The sequence below is a fragment of the Patella vulgata genome, chromosome 5, assembly GCF_932274485.2.
Source record: "Patella vulgata chromosome 5, xgPatVulg1.2, whole genome shotgun sequence".
Lineage (NCBI taxonomy): Eukaryota > Metazoa > Mollusca > Gastropoda > Patellidae > Patella > Patella vulgata.
In genome coordinates this window covers 69,405,978-69,419,907 of record NC_065883.2, presented here as the reverse complement: position 1 = coordinate 69,419,907, position 13,930 = coordinate 69,405,978, and the positions used below count along the sequence as shown (strand labels likewise).

The window sequence follows — 13,930 nt, the reverse complement described above, 5'->3', positions numbered from 1 at the left end:
TTTTGACCCTATGACGTCAGACATTGATTAATCAATCAGCGTTGGCGTTTCTAGTTGTTTACCCACAGTTCCGTACATGGCACGCCAAGAAGACGCCGTAGCAGACTGTTTCATTGGCTTATCTCTCACTTCAACCAAAACGCCGGTAATATAACAACTCTTCGAGTAAAACGAAATTTTGAACTGTAAAAAAAAACGAAACGAAATTGTCTCTGTGTTTTAATCAGATTATTAAACAAAATGATGCAGTTCATAGTAGTATGGTTTTATTTCAATATTACCAATGTATTTCAATTCTGTGTTATTTTTAACAGTTGCAATTATAGACGGGACTTGATTAAAATCAAAAATAACACTCAATACAAACAGTTTTAAATTTAATTTGAGCTACACGTAGGCGACAATACTGTGTTGTCTTGAACAAATTTTAACGTGTTGTTTTGATTTAAATTTGAAGAGAAGTTTTTATTTACAAATACACCAAGTCTCTGGGGCCAATTTTAAGGAAAATATATATATAGGCACCACCGTGAACTGTTGAGCCTAGAATTCTGAAAATATATTTTTCGGTTGTCTGGTTGCTCTTATAGGGCCCCAGAGATTTATAGTATCCAACAAGTCAATAAAAAAAATAATAAAATTCACCAAGTGACTGTCTTAATTACTAAACCATACAATGGGAAATAACCCCTGCATTATTTTCCACAAAGGGAGGCAACTCCTCTACACTATATGCATCATTGACTACTTGTATATTTATACTACACACAAGACTAGAAAAGGGTCTAGCTAACTAGCTACCAATGTTAGTAATTTATATATTCATATTAATAACCAGAACAATTGTTTGTGTTGGCTTAAATTCATGATACACTGTGTTACCACACCCATAGAGATCACCACTTTGACAATATTCTTACATGATGAGGGGTGGGGGGGGGTTCTAAAAGGATGTGGATATGCACCTCTTAAAAAATTGAAATTCTGTTGGGTCTTGTTTGATCTCAAATCTAATCTCTCATTCTTCACTATGTGAATATTAAACCCAAAATGAAAAATACCAGCATTCTTAATGCAAAGAATCATTTAATCTAAATAAAGGAGATAAGATTCAAGTCCTGAACAATAAATACACAGGACCCGAATCTATGGCAAGCCAAAGCAGAATTAATTGCAAGACTGTTTTTCTGTATTGTATATAACAATTTTTTCATCACCTTCCAAGCATTTTTTTCTGTACAAAACGACGTATATCAATAAAGATTATTTATTTCCACTGCTGCTCTTGTATTTTGTTATAGTCAAGTCAATTATACTGTTCACAGAAATATTTTATCACTATATTCGGTTTTTATAAACAATTCAACAAAATTATTTTTCACATGTCAAGACGAAAAATTTCACATGTCAACACATGTTATATACTCGATTTTTTCTCTTTCCATGCAGAAAAACGGTCTTGCAATTAATTTCGCTTTGGCTTGCCATACAAATCAATCAACTGGTCTGTAAGAATAGCACAGCGATGTATATGAGAATGGTGTATATAAAGGTATAGTATAAAAGTATATTAAATGGTTTTATATCATACAACATATTTACTAAATAAATCCATATACACCAGCATATAATTGCACTTAACTTGTTCACACCACAAAAAGTTTATATTAAGGTTGCTTGCACATTTATTGGCATTTCAAATAGCTTGACATCACTCTGTATAAAAATTCAAATTTTAAATAAAATATTTCAAGGATGTAGTCTTTTCTTTGTCTGAGCCTCATCATACTAGTTGAGATTTTAATTCATAATTCGTAGTGAATAAAAAGATCACAAACTTAAAACATTTTAGTTTAAGAAAAGATAACAAAGCAATTCTGTGATGCGAACATAAATGATGTACTTTGTTTATAAATATCGCTTGCGTGTTTCAAAAAATGATTATATGCTGTGAATTAATTATGCCACTGACAATACAATTAATTAATATCATATAAAAACAAATTAACATTATGTAAAGCCTGAAACTATCAACAAATTAAATATAGTTTGGCACATAAGCTTTAAACAAGACAGCTCTAACAGCAATACTTGAAAAAAAAAAAATAATCTAAAAAAAGAAATTTTGAAATTAAGTATGATTTATATAGTTGAACAGTTCCGTGAAACAGACCAAATATAGTTCAAGTATTTCCATAGTGAGATTAGTAAATGGAAAATATTTTTTGGTATAAAAATGACACCAGAAGTAATTAAGAAAACCTTGGCAACCGCGAAATCATAAAAAAGGGAAATAACCCTATCCTAGTGTTCTAAGGTAGGTAAATGCAATATTGGCTGTCTTATCACCTGTAAATCCACAAATGAGACCAGTTAGTGTTCATCTTTTTCTGTTACATTTTACAGTATTGAAAATTAAAAACTGGCCTTTCACATTGTTTTGAAAAAAAGAAGAGAGAATTGATGTTTTAAAAAAGACAGGAGAATTGATGCTGCCTGAGATAGGTCTTGTAAATATTTCCATCACAAAATTATATAAATAGAATATTATTTATCATTATTGAATGAGCACACTACACAGAATTCTTTAAGACAATACGAAAAAATTATGATAAATTACATATCATACACACAGGTTATGACTTAACTGTTCTCATTTTAACATCGAACTGGAGCAACTCATGAATAGATAATGCTTTGATTTACGTTCGGATGGGACGAAAAACAGAGTATAACAATGGCAGTTAAAATCAAAGATCCACGGACCAGTTAGCGAAAAGCCACAATGCTGCTGTTGAAGCAAAATTTCCCTCGTAGCACAATTCATGGCAGTTGCCTGTCTGCATTAGCCTAGTCGGTGCAGAAAGTAGGATGCTAAACCCCATTTCATTTCAGTTCTGAAACACATTCATATTGTAGCAAAGGGATAAAATTGATTATCCAGGATGTTGTAACAATTTAATGAGTTACAATTCAGTAATATTAGTGTATAGTAAATTAATATGACATTATTATTGGTATTAAAAAAGATGGTTGAGTTGGGATTATTTTTTTACAATTTGTACACAAATAATTAACAATAATCTAGTAAATACAATATTAATAAGCTATACACAATAAACCATATGTTTATTTACATCTATAATACATGGTATATCGGCACACAGTACAAAGTAAATCAGTAAATTATCTCCCCCTGGTCCAAGCTGAAAGATGTAACCCTATACAAAAATATTCGGAACCTTTATCAAAGAATCAAAAGTTATATGGATTTTCGTAAAATCTGATTTAAAGGTTCATGATAGGATATATACTGAATGATATCTAACCAACAGTACGATCTAAAATCTAGCGGAAAGGTCCTAACAGGTTTATTTCAGCCTCAGGTCTCTTGCGTATTTTTGTACCCTTCACTCAGCCCAAAACAAGTGAGGACAATCTAAAATCTAGCTGAATATGGCCCTCTAAAGACAATGCTAGCCAAAGGCATCTTCATGTTTGACAACACTTCACTCAACCCAGATGAGGACAATCTACTGAATTAACTTATTCCATTAATACATATTTTTTTGGTTTATTTTTCTTGTACATTATTTTAAATCCAACACAAAAAAACCCACGCACATCTAAAATCATTAACGTAAAAATAAGCAAACAAACAAATTACATGTTAAAATCATCATAAATTGTTTTATCCTCTTTTATTATTTCATTATTTGTTATTTCTTCATGTCACAATCAGTGACTTCAGTAATTAATTAGTATTATGATTTTATAGAATTAGTCCACACACAAATAAACTAACAAAATGCAAACAAATTAGAACAAATACAAAATAAATACTTTAACGAGTATGTATGTTTGTGCAATTTACCAATCTCTATTCCTTCTTTAATCAACAATTTTTATTCCTTCATAGTTTAACAATTTTTATTCTTTCGTAAATTAACCATTTTTTATTCCTTCGTAAATTAACAATGTTCTTTCCTTCGTAAATTAACAATGTTCTTTCCCTCATAATCTTACAAATTTTATTCCTTCGTAATTTAATAATTTTTATTCCTTCCTTCATAGTTTAATAAATTTTATTCCTTCACTCATTGCACTTTGTTTACAGTACTGAATTAGGATTACTTGTCCTCGACCTTCACAAGAAAAACTGCATATTATGATTCTATTGTCTAAAAACTGTCATTTCTCACGGCAAATGTTGTTTGTATTTACCTCTGTATGGGCTAATTTGAGCAACAGAAAATCATTTCATGGTTAATTTGAAAAGACCTAAAAAAACTCATTGTCCAGAGAAAAATATGTCATTTTTATTAAAAAAAATTATCCCAAAATAATAAAAGAAATATTGTGATTTAACATGTGAAATTTCAAATAAATCGTGATTTTCATCCAAAATAGATTTACCAGTGTATAAAAAGACCCTGTGTTGAACTCATATCAACTTGATAATTCACAATAAATATATGGTAAGTACACAATGAAAACAAAAGATATATATATATATATATAACATACATGTAGATATAGACAGAAGAATGTGATAGTTTGTAATATACAGCTATATATAGTAACATGTTATAGTGGTCAACAAAGTATATTAAAATATGTATTAACAACAAAAAATCCTTATTTGGTAACAATTACGTTAGCTTGAAAATACTTATATGACTTCTATATAAACAGTAATTTCTGACTTCAGTACAAGGGCATGGATGTAATTTGTGAACATAAATGATACTTCTGTGATGTCAACATTACAGTCGATATTATTACATGTATATATGTTTTGTAGCTTAGGAGGGACTTATGGAAGATTAGTTGTTGCAAACTAAATAAGTTGCCTCATTAAACAAAGTTTTTATTATTATTATTATTATTATATTCTTATACCCCCATTTTTTCCAAAAACATGTAAGTAATTTTTATAAAAGACGTGCACATTTATCAAACAGGATATTCTCTATTTTTAAAACATGCAGCAGATTTTCAGATTAAATAATAGATGCCACTAAAAGAAATTTAAAGCTAACATTATTGTTATGGTTGGTTAAAATAAAAGTTTACTTCAACATACTATAAGAGGTAAATATATACCATTAATATTCGAAACAAATCCCGCATTTGATGCCTCAAAATATATATGTTTCGCACGTGCTAGTTTTGATGGTATGAAATAATTTATCCTATTTAATTTAAGTCTTTAGTTTACGTCATCTCGTTTTGATGGCGGTATCAAATGGTCGGGTAAATCTGCCGGAAGATCGTGACCTTCCAATTTGATCTTAATAAGATGATTGGCCAAGGCCCATTCTTCTTGGTCCAGCATTCCGTCTTTATCAACATCAGCTAATTTCCAAACTTTACTTAATACTGAATTTGGTAATTTGGATTTCACTAATTCCGATTTGGCAGCAGCGCCAGTAATTTTACCATTGATAGGATTGAGACGTTCAAAGGTGGAGTTGAATTCTGGTTGTTCTTGTGCCACGACCCATTCATGTTCTCCTCGTCCCTTGTCTATACCTTCTCCCCTTCCGATTCCAAATGGACTCTCAGTATAACCCTCAAAAGCTCCTCCGTGGACAACGTTGACATCAGTCTGGTTTGCTTCTTCCAGAGGAATCTGTTGCATCAGTCTTGCTATTTCTGTGGCTAGCATATTATCTACGTTCTCTAAAAGTTTAGGTTTCAAGGGGTGGAACTTGGTGAAGTCGTGAAATTGTAGTTGTTCCTGAAAGAGACAAATTGTAAAAATCTCAGTTGATGATTGGTGTTTACTGCCTGTTCTGATATGGACCCACAGTGGCTCAGCGAGTAATACAATGGTTCACTAACCTGGAGGTCCAGGGTTTGATACCATGTGTTGGCTGAGAAAGTTCCTCGTGATTTTCCAGCATGGTTACTCCCTGTAAGTAATGTAGAACCAACGACCTAGCAAGGAACAGCTTTTAGTCATTCGTATGGGGCAAAAATCCTGAGGTCCTGTGGCGTTGGCTCACTTACAAGGAGGGCCAGGGGTCGATTCCCATCTTGACCGAGAAAATTCTTTAGGATTTTCCAAAATGGTTACCCCCTGCCAGTAGCCTACTGTAGGTTGGAAGGCCAATCAGGCAACAGTTTCGAGTCATTCAGAGTTGGAATTCGAAATAAGAGTAGGCAGAGGCACAGCTGTTGGTGCAAAATTTCCTCATAGCATGGAAGTAACGGTTTTAGATGAACCTGACAAAAAGTCAGACACTAATGAAATAGTAACTGACATTTTCAACTTAGTGCCAGACATGTATTAATAATATCAAAAAAAGACAAATCAGTGCTGGACGACAAAACCTGAATCTGTGCCTGACATTGTCTGTGACAGGTACCTTATTTCCAGGTTTGCGTTAAACCACATTGAACCACATTGCGACAACTGTAGCTAGTAAAATATAATATACATGTACTGAAAGCCTTACCTGCATACGTTTAAGATTTGGGAAATCTCCTGGTGAAATCTGATGTTCCCGTTGGATGGAATCAAAGGTATCCTGCAATTTATTAATTAATTCTTTTTTCTTGTTATCTTTACCAAACACTGACGGCATCTCTTTCTTCAAATGACTGATAATATAAGCATGAACCTGTGAATAAACAAATCATATAGTCAGGGAGAGAAATGTGGTTTAATGTCCACTTGACACAAACTAGGTCATTTTGGGACTAACATATGGTTCAATTTTATTTGAATAATTGGCATGCACGTAGGGTTTTTTAGCAGTTGAAGAAAACTGGAGGACCCAGAGAACACCCACAACGTTGGACAGGCAACCCTACTCCTTGTCACGTACAACCGGGGAATCAAAACCACACCAGTTGACTCAATGACAGACCTTACGATACATTCGGCCACCCAACCACCCATGATGTAGTCAAATGACTGAAATATACACATAGATTTTTAAATAAACAAATCAGGAGTTAAATGACCGATAACATACATGTACATTATATATATATATATTATATATATATATACAAATTATATACCGTACTATACAATTTACATGGGCAAATCTTATATTCAATAGAGTATGTATGGACCTGTTTATACACAATTCATATAGTTAAATGACTGATAAATTAATATTTTTTTCCTTTGGTGGTAGTTACATTACATTTAAAATATAGTCCATTTTATAATATATACACTAGGTCACTAATAAATGAAATTAAATGAAATGGGGTTTAACGTCCTACTGTTCTGCTCCTATACTGGGCTAATGAAGACGGGCATACGCCATACAGTGTGCTACATGTATGAGGGATATTTTGCCCGGGCAGGGGCACTATCGCCTACTCTTGTATCAAATTCCAACTGCCAGGGGATCTTTTACATGCATTCCAATATATACACGGGACCTCGGTTTTTCGTATCATCCGAAAGACTAGACAGCTGTCCTTGTCAGGCCCTCCGTCCTGCATCACTGACAAGGGTGAAGGTCACTAATAAGCTAGATCTAGATGCCTTTGAAGATCTAGATGCCTTTCTATAGAAATTAGATTTATCAAACTGGTAGTATTGATCTGGTCACCCACAGGACTAACTACATGTATCTGGACCTAACATTTGATATCTTTACTTCAAAATTTAACTTGCATACAGAGTCCTTGGCAATTGGAAGAAAGTATATATACATGCATAATCCCAGATGCCTACATTTACTTTCTAATGGCAAGCCAACGTTTGTATTGTAAACTTATCTATTGAATTGTGTAAACCATACCTTGGAACTTGTTTACATCTGTGCAACATGCATGTCATACTATTATAAAAGTATATACACGGTGATATAGTTCAACATACATGTACATATAAATAAGAAATTTATGAAATTGGCTTTAACGTCCTACTGTTCTGACATATAAACAGAACACCCTTATATTTTATATATAATACATGTACATAATGTTTTGTATTATGGAACTGTGCTTTCTGCACCAATCGGGCATTGAGGGCAATTGATTTCCAACTAAACCCCAAGAAACTTTCTTGGCAAACAATATAGACTTGATTAAAAGACAAGGCTTTATATACTTAGTCATAAATCATAAATCTAGTTGATTTACTTCCAGTATGATAATTAATGTATGTATATATTGGCACCTTAACACATGAATCAATGGAATAACAAAGTAGCATTTCTCATTCCAAACGATATCAAAGTTTCAAATCAAGATATTCTTTTTATTTCAACCTAAGCAGTCTTTTCAGGTTTTTCCACCCACGTTTATTCTTTAACGACATCTCTGTCTATATAGCGAACTCTCATAGATGGGTGTTTCCCCTCCGGGCATATTACACGAAAACAATATTTGACTTAGTAAGTGATTTTATCAGGTAACGCCTAATGCCAACTGTGAACCTAAAACCATTTTCTATTTATAATAACATACAGATGATATGATGTAGAAATGTAATTTTCTGTCATCTGCTAAAACTATTCTAGCATTCCTACAGTAACTCAGTTGGTTTTTGGCAAAGAGACAAATTTCTATTCACATAAAATAAAGGTACCGGTAGTGGCATAAATATTGCTAATTTTCTTATGATATACATAGACTGCATTATAAAATTTTGTGGACTCGAATGGTCGGTTCTGGGCTGGAATGGGCTGGGCAGGTTGGTGGGGGAGGGTGTACACCACAACAAACAGACAGAAAAGAAAGAGAAACAGGGTTTAATGTCCACACGACACAAACTAGGTCATTTTGGGACTAACATATGGTTCAATTTTATTTCAATAACTCGCTTGTGCAGAGGGGTCTTTAGCCACAAGTCTGGACAAGTGACCTTACTCCTTGTCACATATAACCGGAGAATCGAATCCACACCAGTTAAGTCAATTTTTGCACATGCTAACCATTCGGCCACCCAAACCCGCTTGACAGAAAAGAAGCTGGGTTCAACAGTTTGTGAGCACAGAGCTCGTTATTCTGAGACTAACATATGGTACTTTATATTTTCTACTTTATGTCTACATGTTGATAATGTAAAGGTGGGAGGGAGAATTTTGGCATCATTACAATGTTTTCATCTACTCTCCTATCAATACATGTACCTCCTTCAAGATAAATAACCTCATTACAAGAACTGTAGTTTATAAGATTATATCTGCTACCTGTAACCTTTAACTTTTAATAAATCTTCAGAAAGTACCAAGATATACATGTATTATTACTATAAAATTATTCTCCCATCTCGTATAAAGAGAGAGAAAGAGAGAGTGAAATGGGGTTTAACGTCCATTCCACACAAACTAGGTCATTTCAGGACTAACATGTGGGTACAAATTGTATTTCAATAATTCCCTTGAATGGAGCGATCTTTAACAGAGGGAGGAAATCGAAAGGACCCGGAAAAAACGCCACAAGTTGGACAGACGACCCTACTCCGTGTCACCATACAGATCTTAAGATACAACGCACATGCACTAACCCTTTGACCATCCAACTGTCTCCCTCTCATATAAATAATAACAGTTGCTGGACAGCACATACAAATACAAACTACATGCTAAAACTAGACAGATATTGACTCAATACAAACAAGGTGATATCGGGACTAACATGTTTTATATTTATTTCACTAATTTTCTTGCACAGGATCTTAATGGAGATAATCGATTGAATTAAATTCTCTTTATTCCAAAAATAGTGTCAACCGAGTGAAAGGGAGAATTTCAGAATACAACACATGTGTTGACTGCATAAAAAATATTTCAACCAATCATGACAGTTGAAACATATTTGTATCTTAAAATATGCCACGATTCTACTCACACCACCCAATCTGTCAGGACTGTGATAGGGTTGAACTCTGTATCGCTTGATTGTAATTCTGTCAATTCAAGATGTTCCAGACGGAGACTCGAGCACCTTAATGGGCTAATGAAGACGGGCATACCCATACATTGTTCTATGAGGGAGAATTTCAGAATACAACGCATGACAGTTGAAACATTTGTATCTTAAAATTTTGCCTGGGCAGCGGCACTATCACCTACTCTTATATCGAATTCCAACTGGGAAGGGATCTTTTAAGTGCATTCCAATGTATACACGGGACCTCGATTTTTCGTCTCATCCGAAGGACTAGACAGCTGTCCTTGTCAGACCCTCCGTTCTGCACCACTGACAAGGGGAAACCACGGCCGAAAATCTGGATGAACTTTCTCGGCCAATGCAGGGATCGAACACCCGACCTCCAGGCTAGCGAGCCAACCACTTTGGTCAATAGAGGGATCGAGGTTAGCAAGCCCACATCTTACTCACTCAGCTCCAATAACATTTAAAGTGAAGATGCGCTACTCATCTTTAAATCCACACTACTTTTGCTTTTTTTTATTATTAAAAATCAGAAAAATCACTAATTTTATATCACACAGCATGCTTTTCCCACAATTAGAAATAGCATATCTATAAAGTCATGCCCAAGATTTATTTTTAGAAATCTCTTAAAACTGAATGAGTTACATGAATTCTGAAATTCTAATCAAAACCAATCTTCCACTCAGCAAGTAAAACATCAAAGAGAACATTATGACATATTCTGGGGAAGGTAACTCTATCCGGTGTGTTTATTACCTGAAAGCAGGCGGCCATGGCTTGAATCATTTAGTAACTTGATCAGGTTGTCCCTAGGTGCAAACCTATTTCACTAGGAAATAGTAGATCTCATCAACTAAATAATTAGGTGCTATAGCTTACTACAGCATTTTTCATCCTCATAAATAAATTCTACCTCGACTTATTGACAACAAACAACTTTAATAAATACCATCAGTATCCACATGGTAAAAAATAACTCTCTCGTGGAAATAACGATTTTAGTTCAACCTGACAAAATGTCATTGTGAACGCTGTGCAAGAGATGCATTAATTAATTATAATTGATCAAAAGGAACACACAATCATGATAAACCTATGCAATACAAATTGCTGGACAACTGAGGAATTGTTGTTGGAAAAGTAATTTATTTCCACGCTTGCTTATAAAGAGAGAGAAATGGGGTTTAATTTGAACTCAACACAAACTAGGTCATTTGGGGACTAACATATGATTCAAATTGCATGTAAGGGTCTTAAGCTGTGGGAGTAATCTCCACGAGCGAGATTTACACAGATTATAAAAGAAGATAGAGAGATAGAGATAGTTTAACGTCCACACAACACAAATTAGGTCATTTCGGGACTAACATATGGTTCAATTTTATTTCAATAATTCGCTTGCTCGTAGGGGTCTTTAGCAGTGGGATGAAAAAGGGAGACCCGGAGGAACCCCACAAGGTTGGATGATTTCAAACAGGGAGATAATCTACTGTTGATATTTTGATTTTGTTATCCTAACTAAATATTAAAATAATGAATAGGAGTGTGGATACGCTGTGGGAAATTATGTATTGTCCGAAAAATATCAGTGGTTACCCAGATAGCCTCTTCAAAGCTGGGAGCCATGGTGGCTCAGAGAGTAAGTGGTCGTTGGCTCACTAAACTGGAGGTTTTATGTTCGAACTTCGATCCCTGTGTTGGCGCGCACGTAAAAATCTATTAAGTCTATTAAGTCATATCCAGTGGCATGACAACTTGCTGAATTGCAGTAAACAACAAGAACAAGTAGCAATGAAACAACTTTTATAAAGTTCCAAATGAAATGAAATCAGATCACATTCAACGTTCTGTTCTGCACCGATCAGGCTGATGAAGACAGACATACCCCATACATACATTTAGTTCTATATGAGGGAAATCTTCCCAGACAGTGGCACAATGGCATATTCTTATTTCAAACACCATCTGTCAAAGGTCTTTTATAAGTGCGAAAATATGTATATACAGGACTTTGATTTTTAATACCATCCAAACGACTAGACGTTGGCCTGCACTACTGACAAGAGGAAACCACAGCTATAAATTGTCCAATCCATTCATACAACTTCCCTATATACTGTATATATAATATAATGTTTGATTTTGAGGAAACAGACAATTGTATAGCATAACAAAAGTTAGCAAGTATATATAGATATATTTATTCTTGTGCCTTGTATTTTATTGGATATGTTCAAATTCTGGTATAATGCTCTATGCCTAAAATATACATCTTGTTGAATAAGACTATAGAATATTCTGCCAGAAGGAATTGCTGTGACGTACATTACATTGTATATTGGATAAGATCAAATTCTGGTATAATCCTCCATGTCTAAAATAAATATAATTAAACCCTACAGGTCTTGTTGAGCAAGACTAGAGTCATTTCCTGTCAGGAGAAATTGACATGACATTGAGTGATATAAACAAATGTAGGTAATTTATTGACTGGCAAACACTCAATTATTTCTTATTTAAATTCTGACTTTAAATTCTCCAAATTATTTTCTAAAGCATTGTGACATTATTAGAATAAAGATAGATCTGGCAACAGCATCAATCAAAAGGAAGGAAGGAAGGAGGGATGGGAAAGAGAAAGAGAGAGCATTTGCTTGATAAAGACGAGAGTAGTCCTCCCCTCATCCAAACGTCCCTTAGCATTAAATTCAGTAATTGTGTATCATAAAATTGTACCCTGTGTTAGAAAGAGAGAGATTGACTTCATAGCCCACAAAAGGAAGGAAGGAAGGAAGAAAGGAGGGATGTGAAAGAGAAAGAGAGAGATTGACTTTATAGCCCACAAGTACAGAGAGTCAATCTCTGAGAACATGTTTCAACCTAATCCATGTAATTAAACTAATTGAATGGCCAGGTTTTTTTTTATCTTTTAATCTGATTGAATACAAGTCTGGAGATTATCTAGTATTGATATTTTGAGTTTGTTGTTTTAGCTAAATGTGAAATAATCAATCAAACTACATAGAGAGAGAGAGAAATGGGGTTTAACATCGACTCGACAAAAACTGGGTCATTTCGGGACTAACATAGTTGCGCGTATGGGTCTTTAGCAGTGGGAGGATACCGGGGGACCCGGAAAAAAACCAGGAGCATGGACAGGCGACCCTACTCCTTGTCACGTACAACCGGGGGATCGAAACCACACCATTTGACTTAATGACAGACTTTATGATGGAGCGCGCACGTGCTATCCATCAAGCCATCCAACCCCCCTCGAAGTACATACTTCGATTGATTATTTGACATTTAGCTAAGACAACAAACGCAAAATATCAACACAAGATAAGTACATGCATGTATACTAGTGCTGGCACGATATACATGTATCGTTGAATCGTTGTATCATGATTGACCTTCTCACGATTCATGTATTAAATCGTGGGACGCTGTATCACGATTCTTTATTATGTTTTTTTTTGTCACATCAGTGAGTAACCTGTCACTCTTAATTATTCCCGTCACACATTATCCATTGGTACACAAACACTCGTAAATTGTTTTGGTACTTATTTTGATCCACATCAATATCATGATATAAAACAGTTTTATTACTTTGACATCGGCAAGACTAAAAATGTCAATTATTCTCATTCATCCTCTTGTTTTCTTGGTAAATATTGACCTGGATCTGAATCCTGATATGAATCGTATGTAGCACCTGAATTCCAATATGTATCGTATGGTGACTGAAGTGACAATACCCATTTACTTTAGAGAGAGAGAGAGAGAGAGAGAGAGAGAAATGGGTTTTACTCCATTCACACAAACTAGGTCATCTCGGGACAAACACATGGTTCAATTTTATTTCAACAATTCACTTGTGCGTAAGGGTCTTTAGCTGTGGGAGGAAAACGGAGGACCCAGAGAAAACCCACGAGGTTGGACAGGAGATCCTACTCCTTGCCACGTACAACCAGGGAATTGAAACCACACCAGTTGACTCAATGACAGAACTTATGATACAGTGCACACATGCTAACCATTCGGCCATCCA

General features: G+C 34.6%; 1 protein-coding gene across 2 annotated transcripts in view; it reads right to left on the bottom strand.

The window, feature by feature from the left end:
• Nucleotides 1-249: 249 nt before the first annotated feature.
• LOC126820608 (EH domain-containing protein 3) overlaps nucleotides 250-13,930 on the bottom strand; it is a 34,339-nt gene continuing 20,658 nt past the window's right edge. For both annotated transcript variants that reach the window (XM_050548681.1, XM_050548682.2), the window contains exons 2-3: nucleotides 6,465-6,629; nucleotides 250-5,743 (exon numbers count right to left, since the gene is read on the bottom strand). In XM_050548681.1, coding sequence (XP_050404638.1) covers nucleotides 5,213-5,743; nucleotides 6,465-6,629 — 696 coding nt within the window. In that variant the 3' untranslated portion in view covers nucleotides 250-5,212. The remainder of the gene's footprint in view (nucleotides 5,744-6,464; nucleotides 6,630-13,930) is intronic.